The sequence below is a fragment of the Gracilinanus agilis genome, chromosome 4 (genome assembly GCF_016433145.1).
Source record: "Gracilinanus agilis isolate LMUSP501 chromosome 4, AgileGrace, whole genome shotgun sequence".
Classification (NCBI taxonomy): Eukaryota; Metazoa; Chordata; class Mammalia; order Didelphimorphia; family Didelphidae; genus Gracilinanus; species Gracilinanus agilis.
The window spans coordinates 230330544-230353370 of record NC_058133.1 but is presented as its reverse complement, the minus strand read 5'-3'; the positions used below and the strand labels follow the sequence as shown (position 1 = coordinate 230353370).

The 22827-nt window shown below is 38.3% G+C and overlaps 1 protein-coding gene across 1 annotated transcript in view; it reads left to right on the top strand.

Moving 5' to 3' along the window:
- RNF213 (ring finger protein 213) overlaps positions 1 to 22827 on the top strand; it is a 203659-nt gene that overhangs the window by 164154 nt on the left and 16678 nt on the right. The window contains exons 42-56 of the mRNA XM_044674544.1: positions 744 to 864; positions 7891 to 7991; positions 8323 to 8505; positions 10242 to 10411; positions 10732 to 10831; positions 12634 to 12745; positions 13361 to 13577; positions 13843 to 14033; positions 14913 to 15035; positions 16440 to 16550; positions 17232 to 17474; positions 18308 to 18389; positions 19136 to 19170; positions 21040 to 21134; positions 22136 to 22295. Coding sequence (XP_044530479.1) covers positions 744 to 864; positions 7891 to 7991; positions 8323 to 8505; positions 10242 to 10411; positions 10732 to 10831; positions 12634 to 12745; positions 13361 to 13577; positions 13843 to 14033; positions 14913 to 15035; positions 16440 to 16550; positions 17232 to 17474; positions 18308 to 18389; positions 19136 to 19170; positions 21040 to 21134; positions 22136 to 22295 — 2044 coding nt within the window. The remainder of the gene's footprint in view (positions 1 to 743; positions 865 to 7890; positions 7992 to 8322; positions 8506 to 10241; positions 10412 to 10731; positions 10832 to 12633; positions 12746 to 13360; positions 13578 to 13842; positions 14034 to 14912; positions 15036 to 16439; positions 16551 to 17231; positions 17475 to 18307; positions 18390 to 19135; positions 19171 to 21039; positions 21135 to 22135; positions 22296 to 22827) is intronic.

The following is a 22827-nucleotide window of genomic DNA, read 5'->3' as shown; positions in this document are numbered from 1 at the left end:
TTCCAAATTGCCAGCCAGAATGGTTGGATCAGTTCACAGCTCTACCAGCAATGCATTAATGTCCCCAATTTTGCCACATCCCCTCCAGCGTTCATTACTCTCCCCTTCTTTTATTTTAGCCAATCTGCTAGGTGTGAGGTGATACCTCAGAGTTGTTTTGATTTGCATTTCTCTAATTGTTAGAGATTTAGAACACTTTCTCATGTGCTTATTGATACTTTTGATTTCTTTACCTGAGAATTGCCTATTCATGTCTCTTGCCCATTTTTCAATTGGGGAATATAATTATATTTATAATATTTATAAAAGCTCTTTTTTGAGGGCCTAGAATTGGAAAGAGAGGGAATACCTTATCAATTAGGGAATGGCCACGTAAGTTATAGTATATGTTTGTGATGGAATACTATTGTGTGGTAAGAAATGACAAGCAGGAGTTCTACTTTATAGTACACTTATAATATACAGTTTATTGATTGCTGTGATCTGCTCCTATGATAGAACATATATGTCCAGCTAGGTTGACTTATCTTTTGGAAATTTTATGCAATAAAAACTTATAGATAATAGAATCACTTTGAAAGTGCTATAGGTATTATACCTATATGTATTTGCTATTGCTGTTTTCCAAACATGCTGTTCACCATGTCTAGGGTACGTGTTATTTTTTTCCTTTGCTTTCATCATTGTTCTGTCTTTGTGGAAGAGTTGCTAAGGGATTGTTACTGCTATGGGTCTGTTGGCAGAACCCAGTGGAATCAGATCTTCTCTATGGCACTCTTTGTGGAACATGTGCTCCTGGAGACCAAGGCTCGCCTTCCTGACTTACAGAACTTGGTGATTGAATATGTTTCTCTTTTGGGCAAGGTGAGTACTTTACCTTATTTCAAGCTTCATTCTTAGTCGTAAATTTTTATTTACAGGAAAGGATTCCCTTTTTTCTAATTTAACTAAGATTGAATCCATCACTATGAGAATGAATTTATGCATCAAAAGCTTGTAATATCATGTGCAAGGAAAGCAACTATCCCAGTAAAGCTATTTTGTAAACTGTGTATAAGGAATGAAGTAAAAGAAGATGAATGGTAGAAAGGGACTTATTTAGTCCAGCAGAAAGGCTACTACTGTATGTAGCATAGTACAAGAGCCTGGAGTTGGGAGGACCTGGTTTGAAATCTGGCCTCAGTTACTTCCCAAGTATGTGACACTTGGCAAATCATTTAACTCCAATTACCTAGCCTTTGCTGCTCGTTTGTTTTAGAATTGATACTAAGACAGAAGGTAAGGATTTAAAAAAAAAAATAGCCAAACCTAGGACCTTTTTTGAACCTAGCATTAATATAGAACCACTTTAGTAGAAATTGTGTATGACCAAATTTATACTTTAGAAAAATCATTTCAGCAGACAAGGAGAAGGCAAATGGAAGATGACTTAGTGTAAGGGAACCAATTAAGATGCTATTGCAAAAGTCTAGTCATAATGATGAGGGTGGTGGCTCTATGAGTGCTCATATAGGGATAACAGGAGATACATAGGGGGGAGGTTGTGAAAATTATAAGTTTTGTCACTAAATTTTATTATGTGAGATAAGCAGGAATGAGTTGTTTAGGGACAACATTACAAAGTTAGTGTGCTTGCTTGACTAGGAGGATGCTATACACTCAAAAATAATAAACTTAGAAGAAGAGAAGGTCTTGGGCAAAAAGAAGATGAGTTTGATTTTGGACATGTTGAATTTTGAGTTACCCATTGGATTTTGAAATGTTCAAAAGATAATTGGTGATGAAGGACAAGTGCTTGATATAAATATCTAGTAGTCATTTGCATAGGAATGGTAGTTGAATGTATGGGAGCTAATTAGATCACCAAGTGAAATACAGAGGGACCAAGAGATTAAGGCTCAGTTCTGTTTTTTGAGTTATACCTAGTTAATGATTGTGACCTTGATGAAATTTCTAGCAAAGGGCTACTGAGATGATGATGTTAGGCAACTAGGAGAGCATGACATCTCAAAAACTAAGAAAGAAGGACCTGAGGGCTTCCGGTTAAGATGGCGGCAGTGTAAGGAGCAGCTGCTCCATCTCTCCTGACCGAAGCATACAGGACTCCTCAAGGGGAAAATAAAAACGAGTCCAGAGGAACGAAGGAACCCCACAACAGGGCGCAGCATTGAAGGTACGCAGAATCGGGGCATTTCCACGCTATAAAGGGGTAAAACAGCTCTCACTAAAATGCGAGAGGAAGAAGCCCCTCCCCCACCCCCCACACCGCACACCTCGCACAATGGGAATGCACAAGTGGGAAAACAGGACTGGGGCAACCAGATAATCACTGGCATCCCCAGGGCTTGTACCTGTGTGCTGCAAGAGGAGGGACCCCAGGTGGCTGGGGGCGCACACGGACTTTCCCCAAGCGTCCATGTGGGTGAAGGCACCTCCTTGGGCTGGGACAAAGGCCTCTAAAACATGGCCTTTCCCAAGTGCTGAAGGCATCGGCTCAGGTTCGAATAAAGATCTCCAGCCCACAGACTTTCACTACCTTCTCTGGGGGTGAAGGCAGTGCCCTAAGAGCATCTGCGCAGGCAAAGGCAGTGCCCTAGGCTTGAGTAACTATCTCCAGCCCAGGCTTGGACCTCCAGTGAGGACCCCATGCAGACCCAGCCCGGCAGTGGAAGCAGCCCCAAAGACTGCTGAAGGAACCTCGGGCAGAGGGACAGACCGGGAACTACCAGGAGGCCTGACCCCGAGGACAAGACCGGAGCCCCCTGGAGCTTGCAAGGCACAGGCAGACCCTGAGTGCAAAGACAAAGCTGAAAAGGGGCGGGATCAACAATGGCCAGCAATAAGGAAGTCCAGAAGAAAAAGACTATCAAGAGAAACTCTGGAACACTGGACAACTTCTACACAGAGAAAATCCAGACAACAGAGGAGGGAAAACAAAAATCCAAACCTCCCCCAAAAGATGAAAGCTGGTCACAAGCTATGGAAGAGTTTAAAAATGAAATGCTGAGGAAGATGGAAGAAATCTGGCAAGAAAATAACAGTTTAAAAGGCAGAATTTCGGAATTGGAAAGTGAGACAAGACAACTGAAGACCAAAAATGACCAGATTGAAAAGGAAAACCAAAACATTAAAGCCGAAAACCAAAACATTAAAGCCGAAAACCAGTCCTTAAAGGCTAGAATTGAACATTTAGAAACCAACGATCTCTCAAGACAACAAGAACAAATAAAACAAAGTCAAAAGACTGATAAAATAGAAGGAAACATGAAATATCTCAATGAGAGAGTGACAGACCAAGAAAACCGGTCTAGAAGAGACAACTTGAGAATCATTGGTATTCCAGAAAAGGCAGAAATTAATAGAAAGTTGGACTCCATACTTAAAGAAATTATTCAGCAAAATTGCCCTGAAGTTCTACAACAAGAGGGCAATATAGACATTGAAAGGATCCATAGAACACCCTCTACAATGGACCCAGAAAAGTCAACACCCAGAAATATAATAGCGAAATTGAAGAGCTTTCAAGTTAAAGAAGCCAGAAAGAGACAATTCAAATATCAAGGAGCACCAATAAGGATCACACAGGATCTGGCAGCCTCAACGCTAAAAGACCGCAAGGCTTGGAATACAATATTCTGAAAGGCAAGAGAGCTGGGCCTTCAGCCATGGATCAACTACCCAGCGAAACTAACCATATACTTTCAGGGGAAAGTATGGGCATTCAACAAAATTGAAGAATTCCAAGTTTTTGCACAAAAGAGACCAGGACTAAATGGAAAGTTTGACACTCAACCACAAATATCAAGAGAAAGATGAAAAGGTAAATAAGAAACAGAGGGAAAAGAAAGAAAACTCATAGTCTTTTAAGCTTCACTCTTTAAGGGCATAAATAAGATCTAATTATCTGTATTACTAGGTGGAGAAATGCTATGTATAATTCTCTGTAGTGAACTCTATACACTATTATAGCAACCAGAAGAATAATTCATAGGGAGAAGACAGGATACTAAATGGTCTAAGAAGACATGGGGGGTGGGAAAGAGGGGGGGAATAGTAGGGGACACCAAGAAAAATCCAAGTAAATAAGAAAAATAAGATATTGTGTTACACACAAAGAGGGCATGGGAAGGGGAGGGGATGAATAATATCATAAGAAGGAGAGGAAGAGAGCATAATCAAACCTTACTCTCAGTGTAATCAACCCAGAGAAGGAAGAGTAGCTTCATTATCCATCCGGATAAAAAACTCTATCTAACCCTACTGAGAAAGTCAGAACGGATAAACCAAAGGGAGCAGGGGAGTGGGGAGGCCAAAAAAGGGAGGGGAGAAGAAGGGGGAGGGAAATCATTTGGTCTTTAAAAAAAACAAAAAGAGGGGAACAACAAGGGAGGGGACAGAAAGGGAAGTCAATCAAGGGAGGGGATAAGGGATACCGGCTCAAAGCAAACCACTGGTGTAAAAGAAAATAGTGTAATAAGAAGGAGTGGGTCTAGGGGAGGATACAAAAATGTCAGTGTATACACAACTAACAATTGTAACTCTGAATGTGAACGGGATGAATTCACTCATAAAACGGAAGCAAATAGCAGAGTGGATCAGAAACCAAAATCCTACCATATGTTGTCTACAAGAAACACATATGAGGCGGGTAGATACACACAAGTTCAAGGTTAAGGGTATGAGCAAAATCTTTTGGGCATCAAATGAGAAAAAGAAGGCAGGAGTGGCTATCATGATCTCTGACAAAGCCAAAGTAAAAATAGATATGATTAAAAAAGACAGGGAAGGTCATTACATCCTGATTAAAGGCAGTATAAACAATGAGGAAATAACACTGCTCAATATATATGCACCAAGTGGCATAGCATCCAAATTCATAAAGGAGAAACTGGCAGAGCTCAAGAAGGAAATAGATAGTAAAACCATAATAGTGGGAGATCTAAATATTCCTCTTTCAGATCTAGATAAATCAAACCAAAAAATAAATAAGAAAGAGGTAAGAGAGATGAATGAAGTCCTAGAAAAATTAGATTTAATTGATATGTGGAGAAAAATAAAGAGGGACAAAAAGGAATACACCTTCTTTTCAGCTGCACATGGTACATTCACAAAGATTGACCATGTAATAGGGCATAGAATCATGGCAAACAAATGCAAAAGAGCAGATATAATAAATGTAACCTTCTCAGATCATAATGCGATAAAAATAATAATCAGTAAGGGCACCTGGACAGGCAAGTCAAAAACCAATTGGAAATTAAACAATATGATTCTCCAAAACCAAATTGTCAAAGAAGAAATCATAGAAACAATCAACAATTTCATTGAAGAGAATGACAATGATGAGACATCCTACCAAACTCTGTGGGATGCAGCCAAGGCAGTACTCAGGGGGAAATTTATATCCTTGAGTGCATATATTAACAAATTAAGGAGGGCAGAGATTAATGAATTGGGCATGCAACTCAAAAAATTAGAAAGCGAACAAATAAAAAACCCCCAGATGAAAACTAAATTAGAAATACTAATTCAGCTTGGCAGTGGCCAAGCTGAATCAGAGGGGGTTATGAAGAACAATAGCTCCAGCTTTATGAATCAGTAAGCCTCCAGTCCTAAGGGATTATAGCCTATATATATTAGCTTGATAGGGTATCCAATCCCCAATCCACATCCTGATTATCCTTCTCAAATTAAGATCATAGATAAAATATTCAATAAGTACCTTCCTGAGTGGTCATTACATCACAACCCTTGGGGAGGGAGCAAACGCAGTCAGATGAACAACGTGATCCAAGGCTAATCAGAGCCCAATATTAATAATTGATCCAACTCCAGGTGGGACCCGAAAGGGTTATCCATCCAACTGACCATTTAGGGTCCTGCCGAGGCACTGTTATTTAGAAAGGGAATTACAACATCAAGCAAAGGTGATTGGGTTGGTGTTCCCCAGTCACCAGCAACTTAGGGGAATACAGAGACACAGCTTCCCTCACCAGTATCTATATATCCCCTAGCAGGAGGAGTATAGTTCCCCCTATTCTTTATAACAGACAACAAGAATCATGTAACCAAGAAAAAAAACTTTTAGGTCATTTCATACCATCTTTAAGATATCAATAACTTTGTATAGCAGTTTCATTTGAATGATTATATTAGGATCCTGATTGAAGAGAATTCAGAAAAGCTTGAGAGCAAAGGAAGAGGAGACATCTAGTGCAGACAGCTTTCTCAAGGAGTTTATCCATGAAGGGGAAAAGGGATGTAGGAAAATAACTAGAGGGTATGATATCATCAAGTGAGAGTTTTTTGGTGGGAGAAAGATGTGTGTGTATGTTTGTAGATACCAGGGAAATACACAGACAAAGATGTAAGATTGAGCAGGAATGCCAGTGGAATAATCCGAAGATAGCAGGGTCAAGAGTGAAGGAAGAAGTATGGTGGGAAAGGAGATAGAGGGGAAGTGAGAGCTGTGGAAGAATGTCTTTAATTTTCTTGATGATATATGAAATTTTCAGCAGAGATGGTCAAAGGGAGAAGATTTTTGGAGAAGCTCGCAGAGAGATGAAAAAGATTCAGAACAGCCAGTGTGGTGAATCAATTAATAGATATGTATAAGGTTTGCCTCTTGTTATGGTGAGGGTCCAGTTGAAATGAGCTTACCCAAATTTATAGTGGAATAATTTATCACAGTTTTTGAAGTTCTTGTTCAGATCTTTCATGGAGACATAGATGAGTTCTGTCTCCTAGGTCTAGAGAACTAATAAAACAGGCGATGAACATTAGTCATTATAGGATGCTGTTTATGCTGGTAGTAAAAGTACTAGTTTCCTCTGGCCACCAAATAGAAAGAGTTTTCGGAGAGGGTAGGTGTTAGTACTAAAACTCTGTGTCCATAGAGGAGGATATTGGGAATTAGGAAAACAAATTATTGAGACAGAAGAAATCTTAAATTTGACAAAATCCCAGAATATCATAAGTTGGAGAAGGACACTGGGGCCCTTTAGTCCAACCTATATATGACTAAGAATTCCCTTTACATCACTAACTCCACTTGTAGACCTTTCACTCAAGGCAACCTGCTGCTCCCCAAGGTAGTCCATTCTACTTTGTGATAGCTTAATTGTTAGGAATTTTTTTCTTCTCTCACAGTTTAGTAGTCCTTCGTATAACTTCTCTCTATTGGTTCTAGTTCTTTTGGATCTAAGAGAAACTAGTCTACTTCATCTTTCACCTGACAGACCTCTGAATATTTGGATAGCTATGTGATACATTCTGTTGTCCAGTCTAAATAAGCATTACTCCTCCATTAGATCTTCATATGCCATTGCATTTGTCTCTTCCACCATTCTGCTTCCCTTAATTACTGTGCTCTAGTTTCTCCACACCTTTTGCAAAATGCATTGTATGGAACAGAACACAGACCTCCAGGTGCATCTGAGTAGAGCAGAGTACAGCAGAATTAATGACTCATTCTGCATACTGTGCCATCTTGTTGTATCTTGGAATAACATGAGCTTTTTTGGCTCATATTCCTGACTCATTGAGCTTTCCGGCCATTTAAAAGCCTCATGTCTTTTTCATAGGAGCTATCTCATCATCTTCATCTAGAAATCATAAATTTGAAAAGCACTCAGATTTAGGGACAAACACAAAGGTATCCAATTCAAGCCCAAGATTTTCTGTTTACAAAGCAGGTGATTTCACTAAATAAGGTACAGCATAATACACTTTACCTTGCATAATACAAAAAGTCATACCTTTGAATTCTAGTCTTAAAGCAGGAGAGATACTTGTGGTATTCATTTTACGTGTTGTTGTAGGGTATCATTCTTTGGGAAATCTATCCTCCACTGTTCATCAGTATCGTTTTGCTACATTTCTCCCTTTCAGTGTCTTCAAGATAATTCGGATATCAAAACACATCGACCTTTTGCTGCAGTGATGACTGTTCTTTGCAAGTGCAAGGATCGAGCAAGCCAGATATGCATCAAGTGAGATCTTATATTTGAGAATAATAAGAGAAACTTGGGGGATTTTTTAAAAAGCTATCTTTTTTTAATTTTTTTTTTTTAATTAAAACCCTTACCTTCCGTCTTAGAATCAATACTGTGTATTCGTTCTAAGGCAGAAGAGTGATAAGGGCTCAGCAATGGGAGTTAAGTGACTTGCCCAGGGTCACACAGCTGGGAAGTGCCTGAGGCCAGATTTGAACCTAGAACCTCTCGTCTTCATGCCTGGCTCTCAATCCACTGAGCCACCCAGCTGCCCCCCAAAAGATACCTTTTTTTAAAAGAGCTACAAAACTATTTTTTTGGATTCTAGGTATGGCCTACAACCTTGTCCAGTTTGCCTAGGGGACCCAAAGGAACCTGTATGCCTGCCTTGTGACCATGTATATTGCAAGAAGTGCATTAAAACTTGGCTCATCCCTGGGCAAATGAGGTGCCCTTTGTGTGTCACAGATTTGCCGGACGAATTCTCCATTGTTGTATCCCAGGATCACAGGTATCCCATGTTATACCTCTGATAAGATATTCTCATTGACAAATAATAATAATCTCCATTTCTCTTATTCCACCTCTTTGTCCCCCCAGATTTAGGAAACTTGGATCCCAGGGTTTATTTATTATAATCTTTATGCTGATAATACCCCATACTAGAAATAGTGAATATTGCCCATTCCATCACAAGGGGAGGTCACTTGTATACATCTTCATATCCTTTCACATCTTTCATTTTCAGACAATAGCCATTCATAAGTTTAAGATCATCCAGGAAACATTAAAATCAGTAGGATCAAGCCCTTAAGTTACAATTTAGGGCTGCGATGGGAAAGACCCAGGGAATTAAAATCCACTTGGATTGGCTTTCTGAATTTATCCTCACGGTACACAAATGCCCTACATTCTTAGAGGCCTTTAGATGTAACCAAACCTTGTGTATTATATCTTCCAGTTAACGTGTGGCCCTGTTTTTGTCAACAGTTGTCTCTCTTGCATCTCTTCTTTAAGTAGAGCATCATTCTAAAAGTAGAATGCAAGTATAATCACAGCATACCAGTTCTTTTGGAATAAACATTAATGGCTATCCAAAGAACAAATCTTTCCAGGTCAAGTGATTGAACTCCCAGTGTTTATAGTGGAGCTTTTAGGAAAGAAAGACCAACTGTAATTCTTCAATATCCAGTTATAAGTTATAAAAAAGGTGCTACCTTGTCTTTGTGAAACAAAGCTTTAAAATATGTAGAAAAAGCGTCTATCCCTTAAAAAGGAATAGAATTCTGTTCAGTTCCCAAATAACTTTGGCTTTTTAAAAAGTATTAATCTTGGTAAAAGTTCTGACTCAAATCTCAGCTCTGAGACTAGGTGCCATTCTCTTTAATTCTCTGAACCTCAATTTCTCCAAAGCTTAGGGTAATTGTATTTAAACTATCTCAGAGCTTTGTTAGAAGGTCAGTTTTTCTAAGTCTTACAGTAAAAAAAAACACACACACATACACATTGTTAATAGTATTTCTAAAGCTATATTTCTGCCATGGAGGGATTTTAAAAATTAATGTGCACGGGGGCAGCTGGGTAGCTCAGTGGATTGAGAGTCAGGCCTGGAGACAAGAGGTCCTAGGTTCAAATCCGGCCTCAGATACTTCCCAGCTGTGTGACCCTGGGCAGGTCACTTGACCCCCATTGCCTACCCTTGCCAATCTTCCACCTATAAATCAATACACAGAAGTTAAGGGTTTAAAATTTAAAAAAAAAAAAAAAAAAAAAAAAAAAAAAAAAAAAAAAATTAATGTGCAAAGGGAACACTATTCTAGCATTCTTTCCCAATGGCTCTAAGTGCTATCTTGAGTACTGAAACTTAAGAATCAGGAATTCGGTTGCTTTCTCATGCCCTTTTAGTTATGTATTTTGTTCACACTGTGATTAATTCTTCTCAATCTCCCAACATAGTGTTGGTCTATTTCCTCCTGTTCTTGGCTCCCTTCAACAACATGGTTTTCTGCTAGTCTCTTGAGCCTTTTGGCCCCCTAGCACAGGACAAATGGCCAATCCATCTCAGCACAAAGCGATTTTAAGTAGAAGGAAAAATGTTTATATTTCTTTCATTGTCTCCTGATAACTATTCTATATCAGTCTGAGCCTGACATTAAACAATTCACTTATATTTATATAAATGAAAAAAAATTAATGTGCATATCCTCTATAGTCTGTATTTACTTTGTTCTTAACTCTCTCCCCTAGTGATGCTATTGCAAAACATATACAGTTCCGCCAGATGTGCAACAGTTTTTTCATAGACCTTATTTCTACCATGTGTTTTAAAGACAACACTCCACCAGATAAGGAAGTTATTGAAGAATTGCTCTCTCTGCTCTTTGTCCATAAAAAATTCTTAAGAGATGAACTACTAGGTAAGTTGTGTCCAGTCAACTTCTTTTTTTTATAATCCTTACCTTCTGTCTTGACATCAATACTTTGTATTGGTTCCAAGGTAGGAGAGTGGTAACGGCTAGGCAGTGGGAGTCAAGTGACTTGCCCAGGGTCACACAGCTAGGAAGAGTCTGAGGTCAGATTTGAACCTAGAACTTCCCATTTCTAGGCCTTGCTCTCAATCCACTGAGCTACCCAGCTGTTCCTCCCCACGTCCCTGGTTAACTTCTAATGTCTTAAGGATGCTACAATTACCTTCCTGTCTTTGGAAACTGATATGTTCTTTCCCTGCCAATTTCAGGACATTCTGAACATACAAAGTCACTCTCACCATTTGATGATGTTATAGATAAAACTCCAGTTATCCGCTCAGTAGTATTAAAACTCCTTTTGAAGTACAGGTAAGAATAATTGAACTATTGAAAGTTATTTTGGGGTACCTAGGACTTTTTTCTCCACATTTTATTCTTGCTGAAAGTATCCTTTTTTATATCAAGCAATTCTAAAAATAAAAAGCATTTTTTTTAAAGAAGGGGAAGTTTCTTCAGTTGGAAGTTCTTCGTGTTACATGTGTTTTAATATGTTCACATGTGGGGAAAGTATGTTGTGTATTCACACTACATGTTTTAAGAAAATGAAGAACTGTAGGCAGTGTGGTGCAGTGGAATGGGCTGTAGGTGGGAGTCAGGAGACTTAGGAGCTTTTGTTTGTCTGCCTCTGCAGAATCTGCAAGGATCTTAATTTCCTTTTCTGTAAAATAAGAAGAATCACACTAACTCATCTTCCAGATTTCTACCAGCTTTCACATTTATTTGATTTGCATTTCTCTAATTAGGAGGGATTTAGAACACTTTTTCATGTGATTTTTTTTTTGATAGTTTTGATTTCTTCATCTGAAAACTGCCTATTCATATCCCTTCACCATTTGTCATTTGGGGAATGGCTTGTACAACATTTGTGTACTACATGAACTGTAAGAGGGTTTTTGATAGTGTCTGAAAATATTTTTATATTTTTGTAATTTGGATATTTCTTAGAAAGTTTCCTGCAGTTTCTGTTAGAAGATATTCTATACTTTCAGTTAGAGAGGACACAATGCAAAGGCTCTGAATTGTATGCTGTGTTGTATTAACAAAAATAATTAGTTATTCTAAAAGTAACTCAAAAAAACTTGTGCATGTGGAAACCTACCTTGTCGCATGTGATCAATGGTTTGATTTGTTTTAATTGGGGCAGTAATCACAGTACAAGCAATGTACAAAATAAATCAACAAGTCGTATGGTTTTTTTAAGGTTTCATTGTTGTTGATTCTTATAGGATTATAGAATATAGTGCTAAAAGGAACGTTAGAGATGATCTGAAATAAACCCCTCCTCATTCTATAGATTCTATAGGAAAGGGACTTGATTAGTTGAGGGCTTCAATACCAATAAGGAGAAGATTTATTAAAGGCTTAGCAGTTTGAGTGCTGTAATCAGAGCAGGCAAACTTGGATTTATATACAGCCTCTGTAATGTAAACTATGACTATTGTGAACATAAGTTTTTTTTTATTGTGGATAGAAGATAAAACTAGATTTTCTTAGATTGTTTTGCTCTTCCTTACATCATACTATGTCCATAAACTGTATCTAAAGGCTCACACTAATAAAAACAAGGAATTGGACCTCTTGAGTTTCATTGGTGGATCTTCCATTAAAGCGTACCACCTCTGACAAGTTTATTTTTTGTCATCTTTTTTACTCCCATTTGTAAAACAGTCTATTTTATGGGAATGTTTACATGGTTCATAAATTGATTACTTAAATGCTAGGCGTAATGCTATATACATGTAATCCTTGCTACTAGAGAGTTTGAAGGTGATGGGTGATTTGAGCTCCAGAGTTACTAGCTGTGAAGAATGATTAAGTGTCTACCTTAAGTCTAATTCTAACCTGGTAAACCCCCAAAGTGGGATAGGTGTAGGGTATGCTATCAAGCTTTATTGGAAATCGTAGCTCTGGGGTTCCTAATAGAATTAGGTCCATGAGGGGCTACTGACCTTCTAGCCTGGGTGAGGTAAGGATACATTTTTCTCAAAAAGATGCCAACAAATATAAATAAAGCATTTAAGCACTTTGAAGATTTATGATTCCAGCAAATTAAACTCTTGTGTGAGACCCCAGGCCTGGGATGTTCTGTCATAAAATTTCTCTTTGTGCAGCTTCCATGATGTGAAAGAGTACATTCAGGATTATTTGTCCCAATTAGAGCAGAAACCATTCCTAGATGAAGATAAAACTGAACTCTATACACTTTTTATTAACTGCCTGGAGGTAAGTTGACTCTTACTTCTCTACCTTTCTTTTATAAACAATTGAATCATAGAATCTCAGAGTGTCTCACAAAGAGACCTCATGGTATAGTGGGAAGAATGTTGTATTTGGAATGTTGTATTTGGGTCTGAGTTCACATCCTGATGTGAACTCATCACTATTCATTACCTTCATGTCTTTGAAGAAGTTGTTTCATGTATGTATTAGTAGCAGCTATTTCTGATCTATATAATAGTAGTACCTATTAGACTTGTGAGTATGGGCAGATCAGATAAACTCTATTGTTTTCTCCTCTTCAGAATTTAAGAGTTTAAGAGTAAAGTGTTAAGAGTAAATGGCTGCTAGGTTCCTTCTAGCCTGAGGTCTGATTTTCTAACTCTTGTTAAAGTACATTTTTAAATGACCATCTGCTACAAAACAGAGATAGTCTTTACCCATTTCTTTTTTCCCCCCTCATTCAGACCTACTTATAGCAATTTTCAATAGTCTATTACTTATTTTTCTACTCTGAATGTTTGAATTCATGATTTGACATGGGACCAGCCTGCAAGTAGAGCTTGTATTTACAAGTAACCAAAAGAGCATAACTGTTTTTTCTTTGTTCTTAACTTTTAGGATTCAATATATGAGAAAGTTAGTGTTTGCTCTGAAAAGGATGGACTCTGCTATCTGAAGGAAGAGGGGCATTTCCTTGGAAATTATTGTCCCTTACTGCAAAATGTCAGAGAACCTGTGAATGAATCCTCAGTTGAATACTTACAGGACATGGCCAGGATCCGGCTCTGCCTGGACAGAGCTTCAGATTTCCTCTTTGAATTGCATGAAGCCGTAGGTAAGTCCTCTTCTCTGCCTGTTTCAGTGAATACATTATATAAAAATATATTAACCACAGATTATCTGTTTTTTTTCCATTGGTTTGCGTTTTTATTGAGTATGTTCTTATTAAGTATTTACCTTCTGAGTTTAGTGGGATTCTTCATTCTTTACATTTTGAATACCTTCTGAGTAGCATCTCTCCCCTTGTGCATAGTTTTGGTATTTGTCTAATTTTCTTTGGTGAGCCAACCACTTAATTGCTTTTTCCTTGCACTTTACAGAGGTGGCAGAGGACAAGCAAAGGTATCTGCAGCAAGTTAAGAGATTCTGCCTTCAAGCAGGTAATGACTGGTATAGAGTCTACTTGGTTCGGAAGCTTGTTAATCAGCATGGGATGGAGTTTGTACAGAGCCTTTGCAAACAGGACCACCAGTCCCAGTGGGTGTTTCCCCAGGAAATCATCAATCAGATGGTGAGGAAAACCAAAGCAGGCACCATTAACTTCTGAATGCATATTCTGCCATACTATTCTATTGTTGAAGCTCACCACAATTGAAAGCTTTATGTTGTTAGTTCCCACTGCCTTCTTTCATTGCTTATTGAACAGCATGGCATATGTGTCTCCTTTTTCACTTTCTATGTTTCTCATGTCTAGGATGGGTTTTCTAAATATGGGGAACTTCTATTTTTATTCTTATATCCCTCCTAAGAATGTCATTTCTGACAAAGACTGGCCTAGGAAGAAAAAAAAGGTAAATCAGATTGTGGAATGTTTTTCCAGGGGCCTTCTACCAGGGCTCTGGGAAGAGTCTGAACCTGAAGGGGGAGGAGTGGAGATTCAAAGACATTCTCCGATCTGCTCTGAATTGCTGAGATCACCAAAGTAATTTTGCCTTGAGGGAACTTGATGTTAAGTCCTTTTCAGTACTGATAAAAAAAATTTTAATCTTCTGTCCTTTAGTGCTTTGTTTTAAACTAGGAGAAACAGGATGATTAATATTGCTCCCTATGGTGCTTTTAATTTCCTATCCCTTTTTACCTTTTTGATATGAAAGCTCTCTGTTGTGGTTTAGTAACTGTGTGATTGGATGTTCCTATTTTTTTTTAACTCTTTTCTTTCATCTTAGAATCAATAGTGTATATTGGTTTCAAGACAGAATGGTAAGGGCTAGGTACTTGCTCAGGGTCATACAGCTAGGAAGGATCTGAAGCCAAGATGTCCCTATTTGTAATGCTTTTCTTTCTAAGCTCCACCTAAGGAAGCTGTCTTCTTCTTAAACAAATTCCCTTTTCTACATTGCTTTTATGTTTGACATTCCAGAAGTCTTTTTTTCCCCATTTTTTGTTCTAGCGAGATCAGTCAGGCCAGATGGATCGCTACCTAGTTTGTGGAGATAATTACAAAGCCATACGTGATGCTGTGGGGAAGACAATCCTCAGGTGTGATCCAAAGTGTGTCATGACTGCTCTGAAGGTAGGAGTCTCTCAAGAGATAGACTATACCTTTCTAACTTCTTTGGTTTTGATATTACTGAAGGGAATCTTCAAAAGGGTATGTGGATGTCATGATAGCCTCTTCTTTACTATTGGGCAGCCATAGGTGATTGGTCTTAGTAATATTCTCTTCTGTTACTGTGGTAAACTAGTAGTCATGCCTCAGTGTAGAGTTTGCCTAGCAGCCATGTGAGCATAGAAATGTACAAACATATTATTTTTCTTAACCTTTACCTTCTGCCTTACCTACTAAGTACTGATTCTAAGGCAGAAGAGTCATAAGGTCTAGGCCAGTGATGTGAACCTTTTAGTGACTATATGCTGTGCCCTACCCTTTGCCCCCAGAGACTCCACCCCACACAGGGGAGGGAGAAAGAATTCCCATTAGGCTGCTGGGTGGAGGGGCAGGTGATATGAGGAATGTCCTCAGTAAGTGTAGAGAAGGGTAAGGTACTCCACTCCCCTCCAGCTCTGCTGCCTGAGCTGCCCACCTTATCCCCAGTTCACTCCCATTGGTTGCTGGGCAGAGGGGTGGGGGATGTGAAAAAATGTCATTGGGCATGCTGGAGAGGGAGGGGGTGGACAGTGGGTGTACTCACAGAGAGCACTCTGTGTACCATAGGTTCACCACCACTGGTCTAGGCAATTAAGGTTAAGTGATTTGCTCAAGGTCACATAACTAGGAAGTGTCTGAGACCATATTTGAACCCTGGACCTCCTGTCTCCAGGCCTGGGTCTCTATCCACTGATCCACCCAACTGCCATCATAATATAATCTTGAATTCATTTGTAGGGTTACACTGTAGGACAATGGGAAAAGGCACTAGGTTTAAATCCAGAGAACCTGGATTCTAATTCCATCTTTGTCTCTTATCACTTGAGTAGCCTTCAGTCGGTGACTTTTCTCATATGGTTTTTAGTTTCCTTATCTAAAAAACCTCTATAAAGTCCCTTCTAGCTCTAGAGCTATGATTTCATTGTCTTGGGCTTGGTTTGCAATAATTCTTTAGTGTTGGATTTATGTTTTGACCCAGTTTGTAAATTGTTCAAGAAATTGTATTTCTTGCTACCTTTATACTCTAGTGCCTGGTAACACTAGTGTATTAAAAAAAGGGTTCTCATTGAATTAATAAACCAGGTTTAAGAAAAATAACAAGTCTTACGTGATTGTTGGAGATAGTACTTAGAGGCATAGAAATCCTAGCCTTCTTGTAATATTTTATTTGGAGCATTTTCTCTGCCCTTAGAGGGCTGCTTTTATAGTGCATATCTACCCACAGACCGTCATCTACAACTATACAGCTTAGGCCTTTAGTTTAATTATTATAGGCCTTAAGATTTATGTGACTTCCCTAATTCTTACTTTATATCTCTTGATTTTCAGAAATGTAAGAGCTCAGACACTCAACAGGCTGTCTACCTTGTCTTGGCAATTTTCCAGGAGCTCACTGTATCTTATAGATCTCCTAATGCAAACATCCACCCCAAACCAGAGGTGAATGAATACTAACATTCAGTAATTTTTTTTTTTTAGAGTACCAAACAGTAGAACTATTTAGATCATTTTATGATAGACTCCCCATTTTCTTGGTAGAACATTTTTCTAAAGCCTTGAAAGTAACACTGAAGTTGTCCACATTATTGGATTTTAATCCTGGTATATGAACATGTCACTTGGGTATGACCCAGGCTTCCTGTCTCTCTTCCTTAGAAGAATTTTTAGGGCTCTTGATAGTGGATTGGTTATGTTTAGGGATGATAATCTAAGCAAACAGCTTTTCTTTAAGAGGCATCCTTTGCCCTAGGCCTCACTTGCCTCCATTCTGATAGCATAGCATTTTTTAAAATTTAAGTTTAGCTATGTATAAAAACAAATTAGTTCTCAAGCCAAATTAGTTCTCAAGCTTTTTGTGTATCATTAAAATTGGCATTTATATATGTGACTACAACATATGCATCTAAGTGTTCTTAAAATTATTTGATGGGAATAAAAAAGGGGTTCTTTTTCTCCAGAGAGTTTTTCTCTCACAACTGGGACAGAACTTGAACCCTCCCATTCTTGACATTTGATGTCTCTAAGACATAAAATTTCCTGAATTAATCATATATAATTGCATCCATTAAAATGTCTGACCATGTTGACAGCAATATGAGAATTTTTTTTCTCTTTCATCAGCAATGTGAAGCAGTGAATATGTTCATCAAGGAAGCAAAAGTCCTTTCTTCTCCTGCCTTGAAGGAAATGGCAAAATCTCTTGTGACCAATGTTTGTCCTTCCCTGACTGTGCATTCCCATGATTCTAGACATAAAAGTACAGTGACAGAATTAGCTGTTCACACTATAGCTATTCTGCTGTGTGGACAGAACCCAGTCCTAGAACCTTTAAAGAACCTTGCCTTTAACCCAGCCACCATGCAGGTGAGTATTAAGCTTACCAGGTAACATTTATAGAGAGCTTTGAGATCTGCAGAGCATTTTACAAATATCTCATTTCACCTTCATTACAACCTAGGTGCTATGTCACTATTTATAGATAATGAAACTAAAGGAGAGGTTAAGTGACTTACACAGAAACACAGCACTAGTAAAATCTGTGGCAGGATTTGAACTGAGTCTTCTTGACTCCAGATCCAGCATTTTATCCACTATGCCACTTCACCACCTCAGTAGAGTGTATTAATGTGCTGTATAGTATATAATTAATAGTATATGAGGTCTCCCAACAATATCTTTAGCAACTTACTAACACCATAGTTTGTTGGACAGTAGGTAGATAGCTTTTCAGGGACTAACCTATGCCTGCTGGCTTGACATGGGTTAGCCTTGAACTGATTCATCTCAAGGAATTTTTTATTTTATTTTCCAGTTTGATCTCTTGTGCAGTGAAATGAATTGGTTTGGAGTCAAGAACTAAGTTCTAACACTTAATACTAATGTGACTTTGGAAAGTTATTTAACCTGTGTCTTCATCTCTATTAATGAGAGATTTGACCTAGAAAATCTCTCAGACCCTTTGTAGTTCTCAGTGTATGATCTTCTAACTGTAATGTGCATGTAAGTGTAATGCTTCTAAAATAGAAGGCTATCTGCCTGGTTTTTTATGCTATCCAGGAGGAATCCTTTTCAAAGGGAATTCTCTAAAAATGTCTCTAGAGAGCCTGATTTCTTAGAACCATTTCTATTTCACTAGGTTCAATGAGGCTATGCTAATTAATGTTTTCATTCATCCAAGTGTCCGCTTTTTTTTCCAGAATTCATTTCTTCCAACAATGCCTGAAGACTTGCTGGCACAAGCTAAGAATTGGCAGGGACTAGAAACAGTCCATTGGTATTGTAAGTTGGAAGTTGGCCGTGGGTAAAAAGTTGTTCTGTTCTTAATATTAATAACATCTCATGCTATTACTGGAAGTATCAACTTGCATTTACACCTCATTTTTGATAGCTTAATAGACTAAAATGCAGTGAGATTGTTGCTCTATTTGTGGCTCCAGGAGGTCTAATATTTATGCCTGCTTTTAGCATCTTTTGTGCTAAGAGTAGAGAACTGTGTACGTTGGATTAATTTGCATTATGCTGACTTTGTAAAAATAATCTAAAGAATTATGTTTCTTGTTGAGAAAAACACCCACTAAACCACATTGAGGTGGCTTCTTCAAAGCATTTTTCTTCATAGGATGCTTTATCTGAAGAGAATCAAGGACTGTGTCATGAGGCTCATGCAATGTAGAATTCATCCTTAACTGAAAGATTGAAGTTTTTTCTAAAGTATGAAATAAGGGCATGAGAATTTAGTTCAGATTATGATAGTGATAGAACCATATAATTGATTTGATTACAGTACAATTAAAGTTGGCCACTTTCTCTACCAAGTCACTCCCTCTTCTTTCTAAAATTCCAAAGGATTAGTCTGGTCTGTGATCAGTTTACTAAAGTACCTTATAATGGAAATGTGCTTGGTGTGTACTATATTACAAATATTATCTAACCATGGTATGGTAGGTGCTTCTTTATCCTCAAATCTTGGTTAGGTCTGGTATAAGTTTATCAATTAATACTGTACTTTGTCATTCTTTTAATAGTGTGTCCCAATGGTCACCCTTGCTCTGTGGGAGAGGTGAGTCTTTGTGCTTAGAGATTGTTACAGTTTTTTTACAAGCTCAATTTTTGTCATCTGTAATGTGCTAATGAGATACTGACCTTCATTAAGAGAAGCAATTAACTTCCAATAATAGAGAGGTAACTGTACTCTGCCCCTGTCAAATCTCATCTGGGGTCCAGTGATCAGTTCTGGTCATCTTAGTTTCAGAATGACATTGACTAACTAGTGCATGACTAGAGAAAAGCAACCAGAGTAACCTTGAATTTGAATTGAGGATCAGTCGAATAGACAGTACATGAAGACGTAGGTGATATATGCTACCTATCTTGTATTTATTTTATTTATTTATTTATGGTTAAGGACTGTCATGGATGAAGGATTAGACTTGTTCTTTTTGACCCCTAAGGCAAAACCAGGAGCAACACAGAAAGAGGCAATTATAGGCTTGATGTCAAGGAAATGTTCCTAATAATGATAGTTGTACCAGAGTGAAAAGGGCTATCTCCAGAGTTCCTTCTCCTTCGAGATTTTCAAGCAGATATTACACGGTCACTTGTTTTGAGTATGGGATACATGGATGTTCCTTTAGGACAGGGGTTGAACTAGAGAGCTGCAGAGGGTCGTTCTAGCTCTCTTCACCTATGATTATTTATTGATTAATTAAGAAAATTTTTCCAGGGTTACAGGATTCATGTTCTTTTCTTCTACTCTTCCTACCCCACCCCCCTTCTTATAGCCAGTGTGCAATTCCACTGGGGTTTTACATGTGTCATTGATCAAGACCTATTTCCATATTGTTGATATTTGCACTAGTATGATTGTTTAGAGTCTACATCCCCAATCACACCTATGATTATTTAAAAGGTGTTTGGTAGCACAGATTCTGGTTTTTCTTTTGTTTGTTTTGTTTTTAAACTCTTAACTTCTGTGTATTGGTTCCTTGGTGGAAGAGTGGTAAGGGTGGGCAATAATGGGTGTCAAGTGACTTGCCCAGGGTCACACAGCTGGGAAGTGTCTTTGGTCAGATTTGAACCTAAGACCTCCTGTCTCCAGGCCTGACTCTCAATCCACTGAGCTACCCAGCTGCCCCCCAGATTTCTGATTTTAAGAGGGGAATAAAAAGATCTTAGAAGTAAATTATATTATGGAAATAGGTGGAATTGCTTGTCAGCTATGGGTGTGGGGAGCGAGACAATGTGGATCGTGTAACTTTGAAAAACTTTTGTGTAAATTTGTTCCTGGGATAAATAAAGGGGAAAAAAGTAAATTATATGCATGAACATTCTGGAAAACAATTTGGAATTTTGTAAGAAAAGTCCCTCAATTTTTCATATTTCAGCTGCCACCCCACCATTCGGCATATGTCCCATGGATGTCAAAATACAATTAGAAAAGTCCCTTATGCAACAGTATTCAGGCAAAGTTTTTGTGGTAGAGAAAAACTAAACAAAGTAGATGCTCATAAGGTGAGGGGTGAGATCATTGAAGAAATTGTGATATTTGAAAGCAGTAGAATATTTGTGCCTCAATAATAATATGAGCAATTCAGACACAGTAAGACTTATGAACTAATATAGGACAAAGCAAGAAAACAATAGTTACAGCTATAATAAAGGAAACGACAATAATATGAAAATGCTACCAGACTTAATTTTGTTCAAGTTTTTCTTTTCTTTGTCACAAGGAAGATATAATGAAGTGAGGAATATGTGAGGAAATGATGCTAATAAAGGCACAGATTTGAGTTTTCAGTTGGGAAAAATAAACTAAAAATCCAGCAAGTTGGTAAGGGAGAGGAGTCTGATTAGAACATCAAGTAATCCTTACTGCAAAGTCAGGTTCATGGTTCTTTTCCTTTTTCCCCCCTTTCTTGTGCGAGTGTAGTGTGGTGCCCCAATGGAACGTAGTAGATGTGTTGACTGTGGTGCTCGGATTGGAGGAGAAAACCATAAGGCTGAACAAGGCTTTAATGTGATCAGGTATGTTTTTTCTCAATTCTTCCTTTTAGAATGTGTCTGGTAAGTGGTAGTGAGCTTTGGCTTTTTGTATATGAAGGCTTAGTTACTACTGGGACAGTCATGAAGCCCTTGGTGGCATTGGAGTAGGTAATACAATGGAATTTGACAGGTCATAGTTCACTTTGATACTGTTTCCTCCACTTAGTCTGTGAGTTCATTGTCAAAGGCCTTGTATTAGTGACCTGTTTTGATTACAAAACTTATTGCTTTAATCAAGGCTGATAGATTTCTAAAGTTCTAGCTCATGTCTAAATGAATAAGCCACTTCAATTAATTCTTGCCAAAAAGAAATTCATTGAACACTAGCTTTACTCACAAGAAAATGGCTAAAAATATATCTATGAGATCAGAGGATTGCACTTAATTCTGTCTATTTATTTCTGCTAAGATCCTACTTGGCAACCTATCCAACTCTAAGTGAGCATAATATCTTGTCTAAGAAATAATACATCAAATGACCACAGCTAAGGACTTATTCCATTTTTACCATACTACCATAACAAGAATTTGTCAGGCCAGCACCCCTATGCTAACATATAATTGTTGATTCTGTGCATAGAGGGTTTACTTAAAAAGGGGACCCTTGCCATTTCTGTTCTGAGATCCTGGTTCTTAAATACTGAGGATTTAAAGTACTGCAGATTCACTGGCAGTGAAAAAGAGACAATGCTGGTACACCCCATGTCTGGCCTTTACAAGTTTGGGGAAAATTCAGGTGTGCTGCAGAGTGACAAAAGCAATGAATGAACTTCGAGTCAGAGCATATGGCTTTGGGTCCGATGTCTGCTATTGTTTTAACTTTCGTTCTCACTTTACCTCTCATAGCCTCAGTTTCTTCCTCTGTAAAATGGGGATAATACTACCATCTTCCATATGTTATTCTTGTCAGGATAAAACGAGATCATGGATATGAAAGCACTTTGTAACAGCAAAGCGTTACATAATCATTGTTACAATTATAGGAACAATGTAGACAGAACTCAGTCTGGCCATGTACTGGGAAATCCTCATGACAGAGGTGTTATGGTGGTATCAGACAGAGAGATATCCCCAGTTATCTTCAGTCTCCTTCGCTTACTGACTCATCTGGCTATGCTTTTGGGAACTGCTCAGAATACCCAGGTATGGTATTGGTTTTATTTATATAAATGACTTATGCTAGTGTTTTTATCATGATTCTTATTCCAAACTCCTGTTAACTTGGTTACTCACTCTTTTTTTTTTTTTTTTTTAATTTTTTTTTTTTATTTTAAACCCTTAACTTCTCTGTATTGACTTATAGGTGGAAGAGTGGTAAGGGCAGGCAATGGGGGTCAAGTGACTTGCCCAGGGTCACACAGCTGGGAAGTGTCTGAGGCCAGATTTGAACCTAGGACCTCCCGTCTCTAGGCCTGGCTCTCAATCCACTGAGCTACCCAGCTGCCCCCCTCCTGTTAACTTGGAATAACTTGTTGATGCCTAATCTATCCATTATAAGGAGGCTCTAGGGATGTAAGAAAATACTAAGCATTTTTTTCCCTAGGTGACTTCAGGAAAGCTGATAATACATGATTTAATTACAAGTCAGGGGTCGGCAGCCTTTTTGGCCATGAGAGCCATAAACGCCACATTTTTTAAAATGTAATTTCGTGAAAGCCGTACAGTGCTCACAGTG